The sequence below is a fragment of the Mixophyes fleayi genome, chromosome 6 (assembly GCF_038048845.1).
Source record: "Mixophyes fleayi isolate aMixFle1 chromosome 6, aMixFle1.hap1, whole genome shotgun sequence".
Taxonomy (NCBI): Eukaryota; Metazoa; Chordata; class Amphibia; order Anura; family Limnodynastidae; genus Mixophyes; species Mixophyes fleayi.
In genome coordinates, this window is record NC_134407.1 from 139,945,327 (window position 1) to 139,969,129 (window position 23,803).

A 23,803-nucleotide genomic window follows, 5' to 3' on the forward strand; every position below is an offset into this window, starting at 1 on the left:
CTTCATTATCTATCACCCCTCTATCATACTTTGCCCTTCATCCTACTTCTTCTCTCCTTTATCTATCTCCCATCTATCCTACTTTGCCCTTCATCCTACTTCTTCTCTCCTTTATCTATATCCCCTCTATCATACTTTGCCCTTCATCCTACTTCTTCTCTCCTTTATCTATCTACCCTCTATCATACTTTGCCCTTCATCCTGCGTTTTCTCTTCTTTATCTATCTCCCCTCTATCATACTGTGCCCTTCATCCTGCGTTTTCTCTTCATTATCTATCTCCCCTCTATCATACTTTGCCCTTCATCCTACTTCATCTCTCCTTTATCTATCTCCCCTCTATCATACTGTGCCCTTCATCCTACTTCTTCTTTCCTTTATCTATCTCCCCTCTATCATACTGTGCCCTTCATCCTGCGTTTTCTCTTCATTATCTATCACCCCTCTATCATACTTTGCCCTTCATCCTACTTCTTCTCTCCTTTATCTATCTCCCCTCTATTATACTTTGCCCTTCATCCTACTTCTTCTCTTCTTTATCTATATCCCCTCTATCATACTGTGCCCTTCATCCTGCTTCTTCTCTCCTTTATCTATCTCCCCTCTATTATACTTTGCCCTTCATCCTACTTCTTCTCTCCTTTATCTATATCCCCTCTATCATACTGTGCCCTTCATCCTGCTTCTTCTCTCCTTTATCTATCTCCCCTCTATCATACTTTGCCCTTCATCCTACTTCTTCTCTCCTTTATCTATCTCCCCTCTATCATACTGTGCCCTTCATCCTGCTTCTTCTCTCCTTTATCTATCCCCCATCTATCCTACTTTGCCCTTCATCCTACTTCTTCTCTCCTTTATCTATCTCCCCTCTATCATACTTTGCCCTTCATCCTACTTCTTCTCTCCTTTATCTATCTCCCCTCTATCATACTGTGCCCTTCATCCTACTTCTTCTTTCCTTTATCTATCTCCCCTCTATCATACTGTGCCCTTCATCCTGCGTTTTCTCTTCATTATCTATCACCCCTCTATCATACTTTGCCTTCATCCTACTTCTTCTCTCCTTTATCTATCTCCCATCTATCCTACTTTGCCCTTCATCCTACTTCTTCTCTCCTTTATCTATATCCCCTCTATCATACTTTGCCCTTTATCCTACTTCTTCTCTCCTTTATCTATCTCCCCTCTATCATACTGTGCCCTTCATCCTGCGTTTTCTCTTCTTTATCTATCTCCCCTCTATCATACTGTGCCCTTCATCCTGCGTTTTCTCTTCATTATCTATCTCCCCTCTATCATACTTTGCCCTTCATCCTACTTCTTCTCTCCTTTATCTACCTCCCCTCTATCATACTGTGCCCTTCATCCTACTTCTTCTTTCCTTTATCTATCTCCCCTCTATCATACTGTGCCCTTCATCCTGCGTTTTCTCTTCATTATCTATCACCCCTCTATCATACTTTGCGCTTCATTATACTTCTTCTCTCCTTTATCTATCTCCCCTCTATCATACTGTGCCCTTCATCCTGCGTTTTCTCTTCATTATCTATCTCCCCTCTATCATACTTTGCCCTTCATCCTACTTTTTCTCTCCTTTATCTATCTCCCCTCTATCATACTGTGCCCTTCATCCTGCGTTTTCTCTCCTTTATCTATCTCCCTTCTATCATACTTTGCCCTACATCCTGCGTTTTCTCTCCTTTACCTATCTCCCCTCTATCATACTGTGCCCTTCATCCTACTTCTTCTCTCCTTTACCTATCTCCCCTCTATCATACTTTGCCCTTCATCCTGCATTTTCTCTCCTTTATCTATCTCCCCTCTATCATACTGTGCCCTTCATCCTACTTCTTCTTTCCTTTATCTATCTCCCCTCTATCATACTGTGCCCTTCATCCTGCGTTTTCTCTTCATTATCTATCTCCCCTCTATCATACTTTGCCCTTCATCCTACTTCTTCTCTCCTTTATCTATCTCCCCTCTATCATACTGTGCCCTTCATCCTACTTCTTCTTTCTTTTATCTATCTCCCCTCTATCATACTGTGCCCTTCATCCTGCGTTTTCTCTTCATTATCTATCACCCCTCTATCATACTTTGCCCTTCATCCTACTTCTTCTCTCCTTTATCTATCTCCCATCTATCCTACTTTGCCCTTCATCCTACTTCTTCTCTCCTTTATCTATATCCCCTCTATCATACTTTGCCCTTCATCCTACTTCTTCTCTCCTTTATCTATCTCCCCTCTATCATACTTTGCCCTTCATCCTGCGTTTTCTCTTCTTTATCTATCTCCCCTCTATCATACTGTGCCCTTCATCCTGCGTTTTCTCTTCATTATCTATCTCCCCTCTATCATACTTTGCCCTTCATCCTACTTCTTCTCTCCTTTATCTATCTCCCCTCTATCATACTGTGCCCTTCATCCTACTTCTTCTTTCCTTTATCTATCTCCCCTCTATCATACTGTGCCCTTCATCCTGCGTTTTCTCTTAATTATCTATCACCCCTCTATCATACTTTGCCCTTCATCCTACTTCTTCTCTCCTTTATCTATCTCCCCTCTATTATACTTTGCCCTTCATCCTACTTCTTCTCTTCTTTATCTATATCCCCTCTATCATACTGTGCCCTTCATCCTGCTTCTTCTCTCCTTTATCTATCTCCCCTCTATTATACTTTGCCCTTCATCCTACTTCTTCTCTCCTTTATCTATATCCCCTCTATCATACTGTGCCCTTCATCCTGCTTCTTCTCTCCTTTATCTATCTCCCCTCTATCATACTGTGCCCTTCATCCTGCTTCTTCTCTCCTTTATCTATCCCCCATCTATCCTACTTTGCCCTTCATCCTACTTCTTCTCTCCTTTATCTATCTCCCCTCTATCATACTTTGCCCTTCATCCTGCGTTTTCTCTTCTTTATCTATCTCCCCTCTATCATACTGTGCCCTTCATCCTGCGTTTTCTCTTCATTATCTATCTCCCCTCTATCATACTTTGCCCTTCATCCTACTTCTTCTCTCCTTTATCTATCTCCCCTCTATCATACTGTGCCCTTCATCCTACTTCTTCTTTCCTTTATCTATCTCCCCTCTATCATACTGTGCCCTTCATCCTGCGTTTTCTCTTCATTATCTATCACCCCTCTATCATACTTTGCCCTTCATCCTACTTCTTCTCTCCTTTATCTATCTCCCATCTATCCTACTTTGCCCTTCATCCTACTTCTTCTCTCCTTTATCTATATCCCCTCTATCATACTTTGCCCTTTATCCTACTTCTTCTCTCCTTTATCTATCTCCCCTCTATCATACTTTACCCTTCATCCTGCGTTTTCTCTTCTTTATCTATCTCCCCTCTATCATACTGTGCCCTTCATCCTGCGTTTTCTCTTCATTATCTATCTCCCCTCTATCATACTTTGCCCTTCATCCTACTTCTTCTCTTCTTTATCTATATCCCCTCTATCATACTGTGCCCTTCATCCTGCTTCTTCTCTCCTTTATCTATCTCCCCTCTATTATACTTTGCCCTTCATCCTACTTCTTCTCTCCTTTATCTATATCCCCTCTATCATACTGTGCCCTTCATCCTGCTTCTTCTCTCCTTTATCTATCTCCCCTCTATCATACTTTGCCCTTCATCCTACTTCTTCTCTCCTTTATCTATCTCCCCTCTATCATACTGTGCCCTTCATCCTGCTTCTTCTCTCCTTTATCTATCCCCCATCTATCCTACTTTGCCCTTCATCCTACTTCTTCTCTCCTTTATCTATCTCCCCTCTATCATACTTTGCCCTTCATCCTGCGTTTTCTCTTCTTTATCTATCTCCCCTCTATCATACTGTGCCCTTCATCCTGCGTTTTCTCTTCATTATCTATCTCCCCTCTATCATACTTTGCCCTTCATCCTACTTCTTCTCTCCTTTATCTATCTCCCCTCTATCATACTGTGCCCTTCATCCTACTTCTTCTTTCCTTTATCTATCTCCCCTCTATCATACTGTGCCCTTCATCCTGCTTCTTCTCTTCATTATCTATCACCCCTCTATCATACTTTGCCCTTCATCCTACTTCTTCTCTCCTTTATCTATCTCCCATCTATCCTACTTTGCCCTTCATCCTTCTTCTTCTCTCCTTTATCTATCTCCCATCTATCCTACTTTGCCTTTCATCCTACTTCTTCTCTCCTTTATCTATATTCCCTCTATCATACTTTGCCCTTCATCCTACTTCTTCTCTCCTTTATCTATCTCCCCTCTATCATACTTTGCCCTTCATCCTACTTCTTCTCTTCTTTATCTATCTCCCCTCTATCATACTGTGCCCTTCATCCTGCGTTTTCTCTTCATTATCTATCTCCCCTCTATCATACTTTGCCCTTCATCCTACTTCTTCTCTCCATTATCTATCTCCCCTCTATCATACTGTGCCCTTCATCCTACTTCTTCTTTCCTTTATCTATCTCCCCTCTATCATACTGTGCCCTTCATCCTGCGTTTTCTCTTCATTATCTATCACCCCTCTATCATACTTTGCCCTTCATCCTACTTCTTCTCTCCTTTATCTATCTCCCATCTATCCTACTTTGCCCTTCATCCTACTTCTTCTCTCCTTTATCTATATCCCCTCTATCATACTTTGCCCTTTATCCTACTTCTTCTCTCCTTTATCTATCTCCCCTCTATCATACTTTGCCCTTCATCCTGCGTTTTCTCTTCTTTATCTATCTCCCCTCTATCATACTGTGCCCTTCATCCTGCATTTTCTCTTCATTATCTATCTCCCCTCTATCATACTTTGCCCTTCATCCTACTTCTTCTCTTCTTTATCTATATCCCCTCTATCATACTGTGCCCTTCATCCTGCTTCTTCTCTCCTTTATCTATCTCCCCTCTATTATACTTTGCCCTTCATCCTACTTCTTCTCTCCTTTATCTATATCCCCTCTATCATACTGTGCCCTTCATCCTGCTTCTTCTCTCCTTTATCTATCTCCCCTCTATCATACTTTGCCCTTCATCCTACTTCTTCTCTCCTTTATCTATCTCCCCTCTATCATACTGTGCCCTTCATCCTGCTTCTTCTCTCCTTTATCTATCCCCCATCTATCCTACTTTGCCCTTCATCCTACTTCTTCTCTCCTTTATCTATCTCCCCTCTATCATACTTTGCCCTTCATCCTGCGTTTTCTCTTCTTTATCTATCTCCCCTCTATCATACTGTGCCCTTCATCCTGCGTTTTCTCTTCATTATCTATCTCCCCTCTATCATACTTTGCCCTTCATCCTACTTCTTCTCTCCTTTATCTATCTCCCCTCTATCATACTGTGCCCTTCATCCTACTTCTTCTTTCCTTTATCTATCCCCCCTCTATCATACTGTGCCCTTCATCCTGCTTCTTCTCTTCATTATCTATCACCCCTCTATCATACTTTGCCCTTCATCCTACTTCTTCTCTCCTTTATCTATCTCCCATCTATCCTACTTTGCCCTTCATCCTACTTCTCTCCTTTATCTATATTCCCTCTATCATACTTTGCCCTTCATCCTACTTCTTCTCTCCTTTATCTATCTCCCCTCTATCATACTTTGCCCTTCATCCTACTTCTTCTCTCCTTTATCTATCTCCCCTCTATCATACTGTGCCCTTCATCCTGCGTTTTCTCTTCTTTATCTATCTCCCCTCTATCATACTGTGCCCTTCATCCTGCGTTTTCTCTTCATTATCTATCACCCCTCTATCATACTTTGCCCTTCATCCTACTTCTTCTCTCCTTTATCTATCTCCCCTCTATCATACTGTGCCCTTCATCCTGCGTTTTCTCTTCATTATCTATCACCCCTCTATCATACTTTGCCCTTCATCCTACTTCTTCTCTCCTTTATCTATCTCCCCTCTATTATACTTTGCCCTTCATCCTACTTCTTCTCTTCTTTATCTATCCCCCATCTATCCTACTTTGCCCTTCATCCTACTTCTTCTCTCCTTTATCTATCTCCCCTCTATCATACTGTGCCCTTCATCCTGCGTTTTCTCTTCATTATCTATCTCCCCTCTATCATACTTTGCCCTTCATCCTACTTCTTCTCTCCATTATCTATCTCCCCTCTATCATACTGTGCCCTTCATCCTACTTCTTCTTTCCTTTATCTATCTCCCCTCTATCATACTGTGCCCTTCATCCTGCGTTTTCTCTTCATTATCTATCACCCCTCTATCATACTTTGCCCTTCATCCTACTTCTTCTCTCCTTTATCTATCTCCCATCTATCCTACTTTGCCCTTCATCCTACTTCTTCTCTCCTTTATCTATATCCCCTCTATCATACTTTGCCCTTTATCCTACTTCTTCTCTCCTTTATCTATCTCCCCTCTATCATACTTTGCCCTTCATCCTGCGTTTTCTCTTCTTTATCTATCTCCCCTCTATCATACTGTGCCCTTCATCCTGCATTTTCTCTTCATTATCTATCTCCCCTCTATCATACTTTGCCCTTCATCCTACTTCTTCTCTTCTTTATCTATATCCCCTCTATCATACTGTGCCCTTCATCCTGCTTCTTCTCTCCTTTATCTATCTCCCCTCTATTATACTTTGCCCTTCATCCTACTTCTTCTCTCCTTTATCTATATCCCCTCTATCATACTGTGCCCTTCATCCTGCTTCTTCTCTCCTTTATCTATCTCCCCTCTATCATACTTTGCCCTTCATCCTACTTCTTCTCTCCTTTATCTATCTCCCCTCTATCATACTGTGCCCTTCATCCTGCTTCTTCTCTCCTTTATCTATCCCCCATCTATCCTACTTTGCCCTTCATCCTACTTCTTCTCTCCTTTATCTATCTCCCCTCTATCATACTTTGCCCTTCATCCTGCGTTTTCTCTTCTTTATCTATCTCCCCTCTATCATACTGTGCCCTTCATCCTGCGTTTTCTCTTCATTATCTATCTCCCCTCTATCATACTTTGCCCTTCATCCTACTTCTTCTCTCCTTTATCTATCTCCCCTCTATCATACTGTGCCCTTCATCCTACTTCTTCTTTCCTTTATCTATCCCCCCTCTATCATACTGTGCCCTTCATCCTGCTTCTTCTCTTCATTATCTATCACCCCTCTATCATACTTTGCCCTTCATCCTACTTCTTCTCTCCTTTATCTATCTCCCATCTATCCTACTTTGCCCTTCATCCTACTTCTCTCCTTTATCTATATTCCCTCTATCATACTTTGCCCTTCATCCTACTTCTTCTCTCCTTTATCTATCTCCCCTCTATCATACTTTGCCCTTCATCCTACTTCTTCTCTCCTTTATCTATCTCCCCTCTATCATACTGTGCCCTTCATCCTGCGTTTTCTCTTCTTTATCTATCTCCCCTCTATCATACTGTGCCCTTCATCCTGCGTTTTCTCTTCATTATCTATCACCCCTCTATCATACTTTGCCCTTCATCCTACTTCTTCTCTCCTTTATCTATCTCCCCTCTATCATACTGTGCCCTTCATCCTGCGTTTTCTCTTCATTATCTATCACCCCTCTATCATACTTTGCCCTTCATCCTACTTCTTCTCTCCTTTATCTATCTCCCCTCTATTATACTTTGCCCTTCATCCTACTTCTTCTCTTCTTTATCTATATCCCCTCTATCATACTGTGCCCTTCATCCTGCTTCTTCTCTCCTTTATCTATCTCCCCTCTATTATACTTTGCCCTTCATCCTACTTCTTCTCTCCTTTATCTATATCCCCTCTATCATACTGTGCCCTTCATCCTGCTTCTTCTCTCCTTTATCTATCTCCCCTCTATCATACTTTGCCCTTCATCCTACTTCTTCTCTCCTTTATCTATATCCCCTCTATCATACTGTGCCCTTCATCCTGCTTCTTCTCTCCTTTATCTATCTCCCCTCTATCATACTTTGCCCTTCATCCTACTTCTTCTCTCCTTTATCTATCTCCCCTCTATCATACTGTGCCCTTCATCCTGCTTCTTCTCTCCTTTATCTATCCCCCATCTATCCTACTTTGCCCTTCATCCTACTTCTTCTCTCCTTTATCTATCTCCCCTCTATCATACTTTGCCCTTCATCCTGCGTTTTCTCTTCTTTATCTATCTCCCCTCTATCATACTGTGCCCTTCATCCTGCGTTTTCTCTTCATTATCTATCTCCCCTCTATCATACTTTGCCCTTCATCCTACTTCTTCTCTTCATTATCTATCACCCCTCTATCATACTTTGCCCTTCATCCTACTTCTTCTCTCCTTTATCTATCTCCCATCTATCCTACTTTGCCCTTCATCCTACTTCTTCTCTCCTTTATCTATATTCCCTCTATCATACTTTGCCCTTCATCCTACTTCTTCTCTCCTTTATCTATCTCCCCTCTATCATACTTTGCCCTTCATCCTACTTCTTCTCTCCTTTATCTATCTCCCCTCTATCATACTGTGCCCTTCATCCTGCGTTTTCTCTTCTTTATCTATCTCCCCTCTATCATACTGTGCCCTTCATCCTGCGTTTTCTCTTCATTATCTATCTCCCCTCTATCATACTTTGCCCTTCATCCTACTTCTTCTCTCCTTTATCTATCTCCCCTCTATCATACTGTGCCCTTCATCCTACTTCTTCTTTCCTTTATCTATCTCCCCTCTATCATACTGTGACCTTCATCCTGCGTTTTCTCTTCATTATCTATCACCCCTCTATCATACTTTGCCCTTCATCCTACTTCTTCTCTCCTTTATCTATCTCCCCTCTATCATACTGTGCCCTTCATCCTGCGTTTTCTCTTCATTATCTATCTCCCCTCTATCATACTTTGCCCTTCATCCTACTTTTTCTCTCCTTTATCTATCTCCCCTCTATCATACTGTGCCCTTCATCCTGCGTTTTCTCTCCTTTATCTATCTCCCTTCTATCATACTTTGCCCTTCATCCTGCATTTTCTCTCCTTTATCTATCTCCCCTCTATCATACTGTGCCCTTCATCCTACTTCTTCTTTCCTTTATCTATCTCCCCTCTATCATACTGTGCCCTTCATCCTGCGTTTTCTCTTCATTATCTATCTCCCCTCTATCATACTTTGCCCTTCATCCTACTTCTTCTCTCCTTTATCTATCTCCCCTCTATCATACTGTGCCCTTCATCCTACTTCTTCTCTCCTTTATCTATCTCCCCTCTATCATACTGTGCCCTTCATCCTGCGTTTTCTCTTCATTATCTATCACCCCTCTATCATACTTTGCCCTTCATCCTACTTCTTCTCTCCTTTATCTATCTCCCATCTATCCTACTTTGCCCTTCATCCTACTTCTTCTCTCCTTTATCTATATCCCCTCTATCATACTTTGCCCTTCATCCTACTTCTTCTCTCCTTTATCTATCTCCCCTCTATCATACTTTGCCCTTCATCCTGCGTTTTCTCTTCTTTATCTATCTCCCCTCTATCATACTGTGCCCTTCATCCTGCGTTTTCTCTTCATTATCTATCTCCCCTCTATCATACTGTGCCCTTCATCCTGCGTTTTCTCTTCATTATCTATCTCCCCTCTATCATACTTTGCCCTTCATCCTACTTTTTCTCTCCTTTATCTATCTCCCCTCTATCATACTGTGCCCTTCATCCTGCGTTTTCTCTCCTTTATCTATCTCCCTTCTATCATACTTTGCCCTACATCCTGCGTTTTCTCTCCTTTACCTATCTCCCCTCTATCATACTGTGCCCTTCATCCTACTTCTTCTCTCCTTTACCTATCTCCCCTCTATCATACTTTGCCCTTCATCCTGCATTTTCTCTCCTTTATCTATCTCCCCTCTATCATACTGTGCCCTTCATCCTACTTCTTCTTTCCTTTATCTATCTCCCCTCTATCATACTGTGCCCTTCATCCTACTTTTTCTCTCATTTACCTATCTCCCCTCTATCATACTGTGCCCTTCATCCTGCGTTTTCTCTTAATTATCTATCACCCCTCTATCATACTTTGCCCTTCATCCTACTTCTTCTCTTCTTTATCTATATCCCCTCTATCATACTGTGCCCTTCATCCTGCTTCTTCTCTCCTTTATCTATCTCCCCTCTATTATACTTTGCCCTTCATCCTACTTCTTCTCTTCTTTATCTATATCCCCTCTATCATACTGTGCCCTTCATCCTGCTTCTTCTCTCCTTTATCTATCTCCCCTCTATTATACTTTGCCCTTCATCCTACTTCTTCTCTCCTTTATCTATATCCCCTCTATCATACTGTGCCCTTCATCCTGCTTCTTCTCTCCTTTATCTATCTCCCCTCTATCATACTGTGCCCTTCATCCTGCTTCTTCTCTCCTTTATCTATCCCCCATCTATCCTACTTTGCCCTTCATCCTACTTCTTCTCTCCTTTATCTATCTCCCCTCTATCATACTTTGCCCTTCATCCTGCGTTTTCTCTTCTTTATCTATCTCCCCTCTATCATACTGTGCCCTTCATCCTGCGTTTTCTCTTCATTATCTATCTCCCCTCTATCATACTTTGCCCTTCATCCTACTTCTTCTCTCCTTTATCTATCTCCCCTCTATCATACTGTGCCCTTCATCCTACTTCTTCTTTCCTTTATCTATCTCCCCTCTATCATACTGTGCCCTTCATCCTGCGTTTTCTCTTCATTATCTATCACCCCTCTATCATACTTTGCCCTTCATCCTACTTCTTCTCTCCTTTATCTATCTCCCATCTATCCTACTTTGCCCTTCATCCTACTTCTTCTCTCCTTTATCTATATCCCCTCTATCATACTTTGCCCTTTATCCTACTTCTTCTCTCCTTTATCTATCTCCCCTCTATCATACTTTACCCTTCATCCTGCGTTTTCTCTTCTTTATCTATCTCCCCTCTATCATACTGTGCCCTTCATCCTGCGTTTTCTCTTCATTATCTATCTCCCCTCTATCATACTTTGCCCTTCATCCTACTTCTTCTCTTCTTTATCTATATCCCCTCTATCATACTGTGCCCTTCATCCTGCTTCTTCTCTCCTTTATCTATCTCCCCTCTATTATACTTTGCCCTTCATCCTACTTCTTCTCTCCTTTATCTATATCCCCTCTATCATACTGTGCCCTTCATCCTGCTTCTTCTCTCCTTTATCTATCTCCCCTCTATCATACTTTGCCCTTCATCCTACTTCTTCTCTCCTTTATCTATCTCCCCTCTATCATACTGTGCCCTTCATCCTGCTTCTTCTCTCCTTTATCTATCCCCCATCTATCCTACTTTGCCCTTCATCCTACTTCTTCTCTCCTTTATCTATCTCCCCTCTATCATACTTTGCCCTTCATCCTGCGTTTTCTCTTCTTTATCTATCTCCCCTCTATCATACTGTGCCCTTCATCCTGCGTTTTCTCTTCATTATCTATCTCCCCTCTATCATACTTTGCCCTTCATCCTACTTCTTCTCTCCTTTATCTATCTCCCCTCTATCATACTGTGCCCTTCATCCTACTTCTTCTTTCCTTTATCTATCTCCCCTCTATCATACTGTGCCCTTCATCCTGCTTCTTCTCTTCATTATCTATCACCCCTCTATCATACTTTGCCCTTCATCCTACTTCTTCTCTCCTTTATCTATCTCCCATCTATCCTACTTTGCCCTTCATCCTTCTTCTTCTCTCCTTTATCTATCTCCCATCTATCCTACTTTGCCTTTCATCCTACTTCTTCTCTCCTTTATCTATATTCCCTCTATCATACTTTGCCCTTCATCCTACTTCTTCTCTCCTTTATCTATCTCCCCTCTATCATACTTTGCCCTTCATCCTACTTCTTCTCTTCTTTATCTATCTCCCCTCTATCATACTGTGCCCTTCATCCTGCGTTTTCTCTTCATTATCTATCTCCCCTCTATCATACTTTGCCCTTCATCCTACTTCTTCTCTCCATTATCTATCTCCCCTCTATCATACTGTGCCCTTCATCCTACTTCTTCTTTCCTTTATCTATCTCCCCTCTATCATACTGTGCCCTTCATCCTGCGTTTTCTCTTCATTATCTATCACCCCTCTATCATACTTTGCCCTTCATCCTACTTCTTCTCTCCTTTATCTATCTCCCATCTATCCTACTTTGCCCTTCATCCTACTTCTTCTCTCCTTTATCTATATCCCCTCTATCATACTTTGCCCTTTATCCTACTTCTTCTCTCCTTTATCTATCTCCCCTCTATCATACTTTGCCCTTCATCCTGCGTTTTCTCTTCTTTATCTATCTCCCCTCTATCATACTGTGCCCTTCATCCTGCATTTTCTCTTCATTATCTATCTCCCCTCTATCATACTTTGCCCTTCATCCTACTTCTTCTCTTCTTTATCTATATCCCCTCTATCATACTGTGCCCTTCATCCTGCTTCTTCTCTCCTTTATCTATCTCCCCTCTATTATACTTTGCCCTTCATCCTACTTCTTCTCTCCTTTATCTATATCCCCTCTATCATACTGTGCCCTTCATCCTGCTTCTTCTCTCCTTTATCTATCTCCCCTCTATCATACTTTGCCCTTCATCCTACTTCTTCTCTCCTTTATCTATCTCCCCTCTATCATACTGTGCCCTTCATCCTGCTTCTTCTCTCCTTTATCTATCCCCCATCTATCCTACTTTGCCCTTCATCCTACTTCTTCTCTCCTTTATCTATCTCCCCTCTATCATACTTTGCCCTTCATCCTGCGTTTTCTCTTCTTTATCTATCTCCCCTCTATCATACTGTGCCCTTCATCCTGCGTTTTCTCTTCATTATCTATCTCCCCTCTATCATACTTTGCCCTTCATCCTACTTCTTCTCTCCTTTATCTATCTCCCCTCTATCATACTGTGCCCTTCATCCTACTTCTTCTTTCCTTTATCTATCCCCCCTCTATCATACTGTGCCCTTCATCCTGCTTCTTCTCTTCATTATCTATCACCCCTCTATCATACTTTGCCCTTCATCCTACTTCTTCTCTCCTTTATCTATCTCCCATCTATCCTACTTTGCCCTTCATCCTACTTCTCTCCTTTATCTATATTCCCTCTATCATACTTTGCCCTTCATCCTACTTCTTCTCTCCTTTATCTATCTCCCCTCTATCATACTTTGCCCTTCATCCTACTTCTTCTCTCCTTTATCTATCTCCCCTCTATCATACTGTGCCCTTCATCCTGCGTTTTCTCTTCTTTATCTATCTCCCCTCTATCATACTGTGCCCTTCATCCTGCGTTTTCTCTTCATTATCTATCACCCCTCTATCATACTTTGCCCTTCATCCTACTTCTTCTCTCCTTTATCTATCTCCCCTCTATCATACTGTGCCCTTCATCCTGCGTTTTCTCTTCATTATCTATCACCCCTCTATCATACTTTGCCCTTCATCCTACTTCTTCTCTCCTTTATCTATCTCCCCTCTATTATACTTTGCCCTTCATCCTACTTCTTCTCTTCTTTATCTATATCCCCTCTATCATACTGTGCCCTTCATCCTGCTTCTTCTCTCCTTTATCTATCTCCCCTCTATTATACTTTGCCCTTCATCCTACTTCTTCTCTCCTTTATCTATATCCCCTCTATCATACTGTGCCCTTCATCCTGCTTCTTCTCTCCTTTATCTATCTCCCCTCTATCATACTTTGCCCTTCATCCTACTTCTTCTCTCCTTTATCTATATCCCCTCTATCATACTGTGCCCTTCATCCTGCTTCTTCTCTCCTTTATCTATCTCCCCTCTATCATACTTTGCCCTTCATCCTACTTCTTCTCTCCTTTATCTATCTCCCCTCTATCATACTGTGCCCTTCATCCTGCTTCTTCTCTCCTTTATCTATCCCCCATCTATCCTACTTTGCCCTTCATCCTACTTCTTCTCTCCTTTATCTATCTCCCCTCTATCATACTTTGCCCTTCATCCTGCGTTTTCTCTTCTTTATCTATCTCCCCTCTATCATACTGTGCCCTTCATCCTGCGTTTTCTCTTCATTATCTATCTCCCCTCTATCATACTTTGCCCTTCATCCTACTTCTTCTCTTCATTATCTATCACCCCTCTATCATACTTTGCCCTTCATCCTACTTCTTCTCTCCTTTATCTATCTCCCATCTATCCTACTTTGCCCTTCATCCTACTTCTTCTCTCCTTTATCTATATTCCCTCTATCATACTTTGCCCTTCATCCTACTTCTTCTCTCCTTTATCTATCTCCCCTCTATCATACTTTGCCCTTCATCCTACTTCTTCTCTCCTTTATCTATCTCCCCTCTATCATACTGTGCCCTTCATCCTGCGTTTTCTCTTCTTTATCTATCTCCCCTCTATCATACTGTGCCCTTCATCCTGCGTTTTCTCTTCATTATCTATCTCCCCTCTATCATACTTTGCCCTTCATCCTACTTCTTCTCTCCTTTATCTATCTCCCCTCTATCATACTGTGCCCTTCATCCTACTTCTTCTTTCCTTTATCTATCTCCCCTCTATCATACTGTGACCTTCATCCTGCGTTTTCTCTTCATTATCTATCACCCCTCTATCATACTTTGCCCTTCATCCTACTTCTTCTCTCCTTTATCTATCTCCCCTCTATCATACTGTGCCCTTCATCCTGCGTTTTCTCTTCATTATCTATCTCCCCTCTATCATACTTTGCCCTTCATCCTACTTTTTCTCTCCTTTATCTATCTCCCCTCTATCATACTGTGCCCTTCATCCTGCGTTTTCTCTCCTTTATCTATCTCCCTTCTATCATACTTTGCCCTTCATCCTGCATTTTCTCTCCTTTATCTATCTCCCCTCTATCATACTGTGCCCTTCATCCTACTTCTTCTTTCCTTTATCTATCTCCCCTCTATCATACTGTGCCCTTCATCCTGCGTTTTCTCTTCATTATCTATCTCCCCTCTATCATACTTTGCCCTTCATCCTACTTCTTCTCTCCTTTATCTATCTCCCCTCTATCATACTGTGCCCTTCATCCTACTTCTTCTCTCCTTTATCTATCTCCCCTCTATCATACTGTGCCCTTCATCCTGCGTTTTCTCTTCATTATCTATCACCCCTCTATCATACTTTGCCCTTCATCCTACTTCTTCTCTCCTTTATCTATCTCCCATCTATCCTACTTTGCCCTTCATCCTACTTCTTCTCTCCTTTATCTATATCCCCTCTATCATACTTTGCCCTTCATCCTACTTCTTCTCTCCTTTATCTATCTCCCCTCTATCATACTTTGCCCTTCATCCTGCGTTTTCTCTTCTTTATCTATCTCCCCTCTATCATACTGTGCCCTTCATCCTGCGTTTTCTCTTCATTATCTATCTCCCCTCTATCATACTGTGCCCTTCATCCTGCGTTTTCTCTTCATTATCTATCTCCCCTCTATCATACTTTGCCCTTCATCCTACTTTTTCTCTCCTTTATCTATCTCCCCTCTATCATACTGTGCCCTTCATCCTGCGTTTTCTCTCCTTTATCTATCTCCCTTCTATCATACTTTGCCCTACATCCTGCGTTTTCTCTCCTTTACCTATCTCCCCTCTATCATACTGTGCCCTTCATCCTACTTCTTCTCTCCTTTACCTATCTCCCCTCTATCATACTTTGCCCTTCATCCTGCATTTTCTCTCCTTTATCTATCTCCCCTCTATCATACTGTGCCCTTCATCCTACTTCTTCTTTCCTTTATCTATCTCCCCTCTATCATACTGTGCCCTTCATCCTACTTTTTCTCTCATTTACCTATCTCCCCTCTATCATACTGTGCCCTTCATCTGGCTTTTTCTCCCCTTCACTTTCTTTGTGCAGGGAGGAATGCACCAGTCTGGACTGCCACATAGGGATTTTTTAATTTAATATTTTTTTTTAAATTTCTTTTGTGGCAGAGAAGTGGGGAATGGCAGACGGCCAGAACAATTGATGTCACGGATCTTATACGGCCCTGCGGCCAGACGTTCCCCCATAGATAGTAAAGAAAAAGGGACCAGTTTGGCTATTCGTAAGATTTAGTTTAAAACAAATCCTGTGGGAAAACAATGCTGAAGAAGGTGACAATGCAGAGGCCTTATATGTAGATATACATGATGACAAAGAGAACTCAATGCCTTTATAAACATAATGCAATTAGTTATGCAAATATAAGAAACAGCAAATGAACATCCAGTCCTCATTATGGGTAAATACCCATGTATAAATAAGGATACTGAGACTAGTAGTTCTGACAAAGAAAGAAAATGTTAACTCTAAAAGAAAACTGCCCAAGTGGTAGAATACCCAACTAGAGTGGGGAAATATTATAATGGTCTTAATTCTAATAATACAGATATTATATTTAATGTAAAGATTCAGAGGTAGTTAGGAAATAGTAATTATACCATGGTATAATCAGTGGTCAAAATGGGGTGTATAATAGTGTTACATGCCTTCAATGTAACACTATTATATTCCATTCACTTACATTCCCATGTAAGATTATCTTGCACAAAAACAAAAAATACATACTAGAAAAGAAAGAATTTTGAACAACTTGGATAGGCATTAAAGCTGATTGACTGGGTTACTGTTCTTTCACAGAAAAACACAGATAACAAATGGGACACTATTTTTGAATAATTATTGTGTGTCAGGCATATACTTTATGGCAAAAAGTTCTCTCTAAATATAAAGAGACTAAGGTGGCTAAATAAGAAAGTATAAAAACCCTACAGGAATTTAAGATCGTATTTAAGATCATTAGTGAAATATAAAGCTATATAACAAGACAAGGAAAAGAGATATCAGGCAAGCAAAGACAGTCACTTAAAAACAATTGCAAGACTAGCTCCATAAGTTTTCTAATATATAAAAAGAGCAACACATTAAAAGATAATAACATATGAACACTAAACGATGAAGAAGGCAAGTAAATGAGATAAAGAAAATGCATTCGCAGTAGATATTTTGATCTGTGTATAGAAAGACGGAAGCATGTTGTGCCACAATATTTGTGCACACTATTATGTATCATTTATCTAGCTTAGGAGGAAGTATATTTACATCTAAACAAGATTAAGATTGATAAAGAACCTTGCTCAGATGGTATCCATCAGCATGTGCTGAAGAAACTAATTTCTGTTGTAGATAAAGCACTATTTATTTTTGTTGAACTCTTGCATAAAGGGATCAGTGCTATATAGAGTTTGTATGTTCTCCCCATGTTTACATGGGTTTCCTCCGGGTGCTCCAGTTTCCTCCCACACTCCAAAAAACATACTAGCAGGTTAGTTGACTGCTATTCAAATGATCTTAGTCTCTCTTCCAGTGTGGGTGTGTGTGTGTTAGGAATTTAGACTGTAAGCTCCAATGAGCAGGGACTGATGTGAGTTCTCTGTACAGCGCTGTGGAATTAGTGGCGCTATATAAATAGATGATAATTTAAAAATGAAGCAAAATCAAACACGAGAATGTAGCAGTGAGTCTGACATTAGTGGTGGGTAAAATATTTGCGATAACATCCAGAAATATTGTACTGAAAATAAACTACAGCCTTTTAAGGCACTGGTTATGCCAATCTAAATTCATTCATCTCTATTACAAAGCAAGTTGTAAACTGGATCTTGGCAATGCAGTAGAAGTGATTTATTTGGATTTTGCCAAACCATTTGATAAAGTTCTAAATATTAAATTAGACCACAAGACAAATGTACTGGACTAACGGAAAATATGTACATATGTAAATAACTGCTTGAGCATTAAGAAGTAGAGAGTTGTTAATAACAGAACATATTCACATTGGACTAAAGTTATTAATTAGGCCCCTAAGAGATCAGTGCTTGGCCCTGCTCCTTTGTCTTTATTAATGATATTATAGAAGGTCTAGGAACATTAATTGGTCTGTTTAACAAACTGCAATAGATTGGCTATTTTAGTTTTTTTACATCAACAATTTTTATTTAGAGTTTTCAAAGCATATGGGGGGGTGCAGGAAGCAAGAGGGAGAGTTAAACAGTGGGGTTACATGGTGGGGACCCCCATTGCGGAAGGACTTAAATTATGAAGGGGTTAACACAGGAGAATTCAGAGATTTCTCCTGCATTAACCTATTTTTTTTTGTTACCGCAGTCCCCATAGAACTGTATGGCGACTGTGATGTTTAGCGACTTACCATTAAGCATTGTTTTTTTTCTGTAGACTAACTCCATCTCAGGATAGCATTAGATTACATGTCCCTATGGGGTCCATTAAAGCCAAAACATGATCCCACATCAGGTCAAATCCAATGCACATGATTATTAAAATAATCCTTCCCCACAAAATTAAATGTTTCTGCCCTTCCGTGAAAAACTAAGTTTGCTCCTGCTCCTAGTCCAAATTTACCCCAACTCTTCCAATCAGCTGGTGCAAACTTTGGAACCGAGATGCAGACCATGGTGGCCCAGAAATCCATACACTCGCCTATGGTGCATTAGTGCATAAGTAGGAGCACGACATCCAAGGTCGTAAGTAAATATTTGTTGGCTCCATAACATGATTCTGGAAGGACCCCATGTATTGTCCAATGGGTCTATATATGAACCTATAAAGAGGTTTAAATGTCCTGAAAACTGCAGTTTTCAGGATTGGGGATTGCCGCATTTGCAAGTTTCAAGGCTATTTATTAATAGAGGATCACAGAGATCTGCTGCAGTCCCAGCCTCTTCAATCACAAATCCAGTACCCATAGGCTCGGCCCCAATATCTAACGCCATCTGAAGCTGGTGTTAGCTGTTATAACTTATAGGGAGGGTATTGCAGGAGAGGGATCTTCGGATCCCTACCCAGCAGGCTTTGTGCTTCTCCTATCGCGAATTTAGGCAGGCCATTAAGCACCTGTTAGTGACTGTGATTATTTTACTATAGATTATTCGCTGGGACAGACTCCCAGCTAATCAATTTGAATAATGTGCCATGTTAATATATTTCTTATCATTGCGAAAAGAAATAAAAAATATTGTGAGCAATTTGCGATTGTTTCATTATTGGGGGCTTATTTATGACCAATCACATACACATGGGGCTTTTGAGAGGGAAAGTAGGCCACGCTAGCTGCAGTTGACATCACAAAAGAGGACTAATACCAAGGTTTTACACTTATGTGATTCTTAAATGACCCTAACTATCAGCTTGTGGTCAATGTTCACCCATATTTGTAGTCCAGTTTGCCAGAAGCCAATTAACCTACTGGTTTTTGGACTGTGGTAGGAAACCGGATCACCCGGAGGAAACCCACACAAACACAGGGAGAACATACAACCACCCCTATGTTTCTCCCTGTGCTGTAAGACAGCAATGCTAACCACTGTGCCACCATGCTGCCAATAAATAGTGGACACGAGTCACACCTGACACCCATACTGGATCAACCTATTGTGTCCCAGATTTCCATAATTTTAGGAATGCTGGCAGCTGTGTCATTATTATGTTTAATTTCCCCTAAAATATAATATATACTACCCCCTGATATAACCTATATATTAAACACAATGAAGGTGAAATAATGGTGCTATAATTCAAATAATATCTTAATTGCTTAAACTTATATACTCCACTTTTAACAGTTTTCAAGCAATCTCCAGGAAATAGCACAACAGCGACCAACCTTTAATACACCCCTTGTTCAGTCAGGTTATAAAGATCTGTAGAAAATAGAAAAGGAGCCAGTGTAGTATTTTCCAAGTGCGACATAATGCATCAAAGAGCCAAGTGAACTTGTAGCAAGTGTGTAAAACAATCAGGCTTATCAGTCAGATCTGGATTTCTTTACTGTTGCTCCTTTTATTTCAGTCTCAGAATTTCAAAGAGGTAAAAAAAGGACTACATTGTATGTATGTATGTATGTATGTATGTATGTGTGTATGTATTTATGTATGTATGTATGTATGTATGTATGTGTATATATATATATATATATATATATATATATATATATATATATGTGTGTGTGTGTGTGTGTGTATATATATATATATATATATATATATATATATATATATGGGTGTGTGTGTGTGTGTGTGTATATATATATATATATATATATATATATATTTATTAGAATTTTGACAATAAAAAATGTGGATTTTATTTTATTATTAAAAATTTACTATATATACACTATACTTGCTATGGGTCCACTTGGAGCTTTGATACTTTATATCATACTTGTAAAATACTACACTATTGGGTGCTTGTATCTTTTCTATTTTCCACATAACCTGTATATATTTAGGAATTACCTTATCTATCTATAATCTCTCAGTAACAAAATAATGCATACAAAGGTGAAGAGAAACAGAAGATATTATGAGACTTGAAGGAAACCTAGTTCAAATTCCAGAGTCAGTATCTTGTGAGCTCATCTTTACCCCCTAGTGTCCCAGGTACTAAAAAGGGATTGGGCAGGTAATGAAAATGGAAACAGTGTCAGACAAAGTCCTGTACTCACACAAACACAATACTGTAATACTGAATGTGCTATACAATAATAATAAATAGCTTTCCTGAGGTAAACATCATACATACACACAATACATGCATCATTGTTTGTGCAGTGCTGTGCACTGTGCAGATTAATATAAGTGCTTCAATCTGTAGCTCATGGTGCAGTCAACTAAACATTGAATATCTGACTTTACATTACACAGTGTTTGTCCCCATGCACATACTTCTAGATCATGGCTGTACCCTTATTTCTGTCAGTAAAATGATTGCAAGAAAAATATATTGTTATAAAAATAAGTAATTTATCAGGTAAATATTCCTTTCAATGTTTCCTGTGACTTGAGAAGACAAATGGCTCATGATTCATTACTCAATACAAAACCTTGTATAACACCAAATGCCATGTATAACATCTTCCTATACTCTTCTTCCAATGTCACATATAACTATTCCATTTATTAATTAACAAGTATTCTGTATATAACTACGTTAAAGCATCTAGCAGGGTATTGGAGTAACTAAACACTTTTTCCTGAGAATTAAGCTCTCCACTAATGACACAGTATACTCACTGTTGCACTTGTAGAAGTGGGGTCTTTGACATAGTGACCAGTCTCTGCTTGAAGTGGGGGATCCAACGTCTTGATTGACACATTAGAAGATGGTTTTGACTTTATACAGCCCATCCTGATAAGAGTAACCACATAGGATGGGGACACAGAGAAGAAATCGGGGAGAGGCAGAGAGGAGTACAGGGGAAAGGTAAGCGTGTAGATCCCAGGGGTCAGAGAAGTATTGCCTGCTGTATGAACATTGATGCTGACACTTATCCAAAACAGACAGGGATCACTCTCCCCGATGCTGCTACAGAACCTTGTACTGTCTGGGCTGGATACATTCAATAGGAGAATTGATGATAGATCACATTACATAGTGTCAGCGTTTAGAGAAATGCAGGGCAAATATGTCACATTTGTGGGAATAGGCTGAACTTCCCTTTTCAAGAGAAACATTTGCATGAAATAGCTTCCGTAACAAAAATGCAGAACTTGGAGGGTAAGTGACAAAGAGAAACAAACTCCCAGTGACTGAGAGCAGGGCAGATTAACTGTGACAGTCTGTCTCTCTGAGTGAGACTTGGAGAGACATACTACTGAGTGTGACTGAGAGGAACTGACAGAGAGAGAGAAAGAGAGAGAGACTGAGTGTGACTTAGAGAGACATACTTACTGAGCGTGACTGAGAGATTGGCCGCCTGTGATAGAGAGAGAAGGAAATACTGAAAGTGACAATTAGAGGGGCAGACTTACAGTGACTTAAAGGGGCAGACTGTAATTGGTAAAGGGCACACTGAATTAGTCTTAAATCTATTGCTTGACAACTTGAAGAATAAAATGGTAAACTCCCAGCTGATAGATAAAGTGTGACAGACATAGAGTAACAGTGATGCTACTAGGGACAGAAAAGTTCTGCGGAGGTCCTAAAGAACCAAAACACAGCCACAATGAACAAAGACTATCTCATCAGTTGCGTTTTATGATAAGCTGCTGAGAGAGGTGTCATTGTTCACAAGAAGTGGAGGGTGTCAGGAATGTTAGTAGAAAGACATACCTCACAACTGACAGCTGACTCTCTCGCTGCCCACAGGAAAAGAGGAACCAGAGAAAAGATTATCAGCAGGAAACACAAACAGTGCAAATATAGCTACTACATAATATAACCAACACACACACACATATCATGGGCTGGGGGCATCTGCTCCCCGGCCGGTCCCATAGTGGGCTACTTTGGACTGGGTCACTGGGCTACCTGCATTTTTTCCCCTTTAAAATATTCCTAATAGGCTGCAGAGTCGAGTGTCACCCCTGGGCTAAAATTCGGCAGCCAGCCACTGACACACATAAAAGGCAATGACTAATGTTTATACACCTTCTTGCACAAAATGTAATGTTCTATGGGGGGTATTCAATTGTTAGCGTTAACGCTAACAAACGAGCGCTCAAAAAATCTTACCGTTAATACGGTAATTACTCGCGGAATTTCAGCTCGCTGAGCGGCGAGCTGAAATTCCGCGAGTAAACTACCGTATTAACGGTTTTCGCGCGCAATATTACCATATAAACGGTAATATTTTTTGAGCGCTCGTTTTTCAGCGTTAACGCTGACAATTGAATACGCCCCTATGAATTGTATTTTTTTGTAAAATATTTTAGATCTCGCATTTCCTTTGAATTTAAAAGGATTTATTATTTTGAACCCATGGTTAGTTTTTAACCCGTGACTATTTTTGTACATGAGTAAAACAAATAAATTAAACATTAGTTAAATTAGTGCTATTATAGCATACTAAATTGTTTCAAAGAATGCTTTTAAATATATATATATATATTTATTTTTACAATCAGATCTCCACATATATAAGATAAATGAGGAATACTGAATCCGTTAAGTCTGTGTTGAATGATGACTGTCCATGTAGATGGTGTTCTTTCCACTTAAATATACATTTTGGATGATAATGTTATATTTATACTGTAACCTTCTCCTCATCAGCCTCCCCACTCCCAGCCATGAAGGGCTGGAGAGAGGTACAATAATGAGTGTCTGCAGGCAGCATTGAAGCATGGTGGAGGTTCCTTGCAAGTTTGGGGCTGCATTTCAGCAAATTGGGGATTTGGTCAGGATTTATGGTGCCCTCAGTACTTAGAAATACAGGCAGGTACTTATTCATCATGCAATACCATCAGGGAGGCGTCTGATTGGCTCCAACGTTATTCTGCAGCAGGACAACAACCCCAAGCATACAGCCAATGTCAGTAAGAACTATCTGCAGCGTAAAGAAGAACAAGGAGTCCTGGTTGTGATGATATGGCCCCCACAGAGCCCTGATCTCAACATCATCGAGTCTGACTGGGATTACATGAAGAGACAGAAGGAATTGAGCAAGCCTACATCCATAGAAGATCTGTAGTTAGTTCTCCAAGATGTTTGGAACCAGTGTCGGACTGGGGCATGAAGGGCCCACCGGGGAATGCAACACTAGGGGCCCACCAAAGGAGGTGTGGTCAGCCATCATAGAGGCGGAACCAGACACTAGAGGGGGAGTGGTCAGTCCACGAAAGACAGCTAGCACCTTTGTGTAGTGAAACTACAAGCCCCAGCATGCTTTGCCAATATATAGCAGCTTATTGCTGTAAGGGTATGCTGGGACTTGTAGTTTCACAACACCTGGAGTACCACAGGTTAGCCAAGCCTGCACTAGACTCAGAACATTTGACAGACTGTCCTACCTGTTGTTGTCACTTTTACCTCCTGTGGCTGCTGGTTTCTTTAGTTGCGGCTTGTATGGA

General features: G+C 40.6%; 1 protein-coding gene across 3 annotated transcripts in view; it reads right to left on the minus strand.

Moving 5' to 3' along the window:
- The window catches only part of HCK (HCK proto-oncogene, Src family tyrosine kinase), a 47,909-nt gene extending 25,818 nt beyond the window's left edge, over positions 1–22,091 (minus strand). The window contains exons 1-3 of one of the 3 annotated variants that reach the window (XM_075176530.1): positions 22,065–22,091; positions 21,684–21,708; positions 21,026–21,140 (exon numbers count right to left, since the gene is read on the minus strand). In XM_075176530.1, the coding sequence (XP_075032631.1) occupies positions 21,026–21,139 (114 nt within the window). In that variant the 5' untranslated portion in view covers position 21,140; positions 21,684–21,708; positions 22,065–22,091. Of the gene's footprint in view, positions 1–21,025; positions 21,141–21,683; positions 21,951–22,064 lie in introns of those variants that run through there. The other 2 variants (XM_075176531.1, XM_075176529.1) reach the window with 2 other exon arrangements.
- Between the last annotated feature and the right edge of the window lie 1,712 nt (positions 22,092–23,803).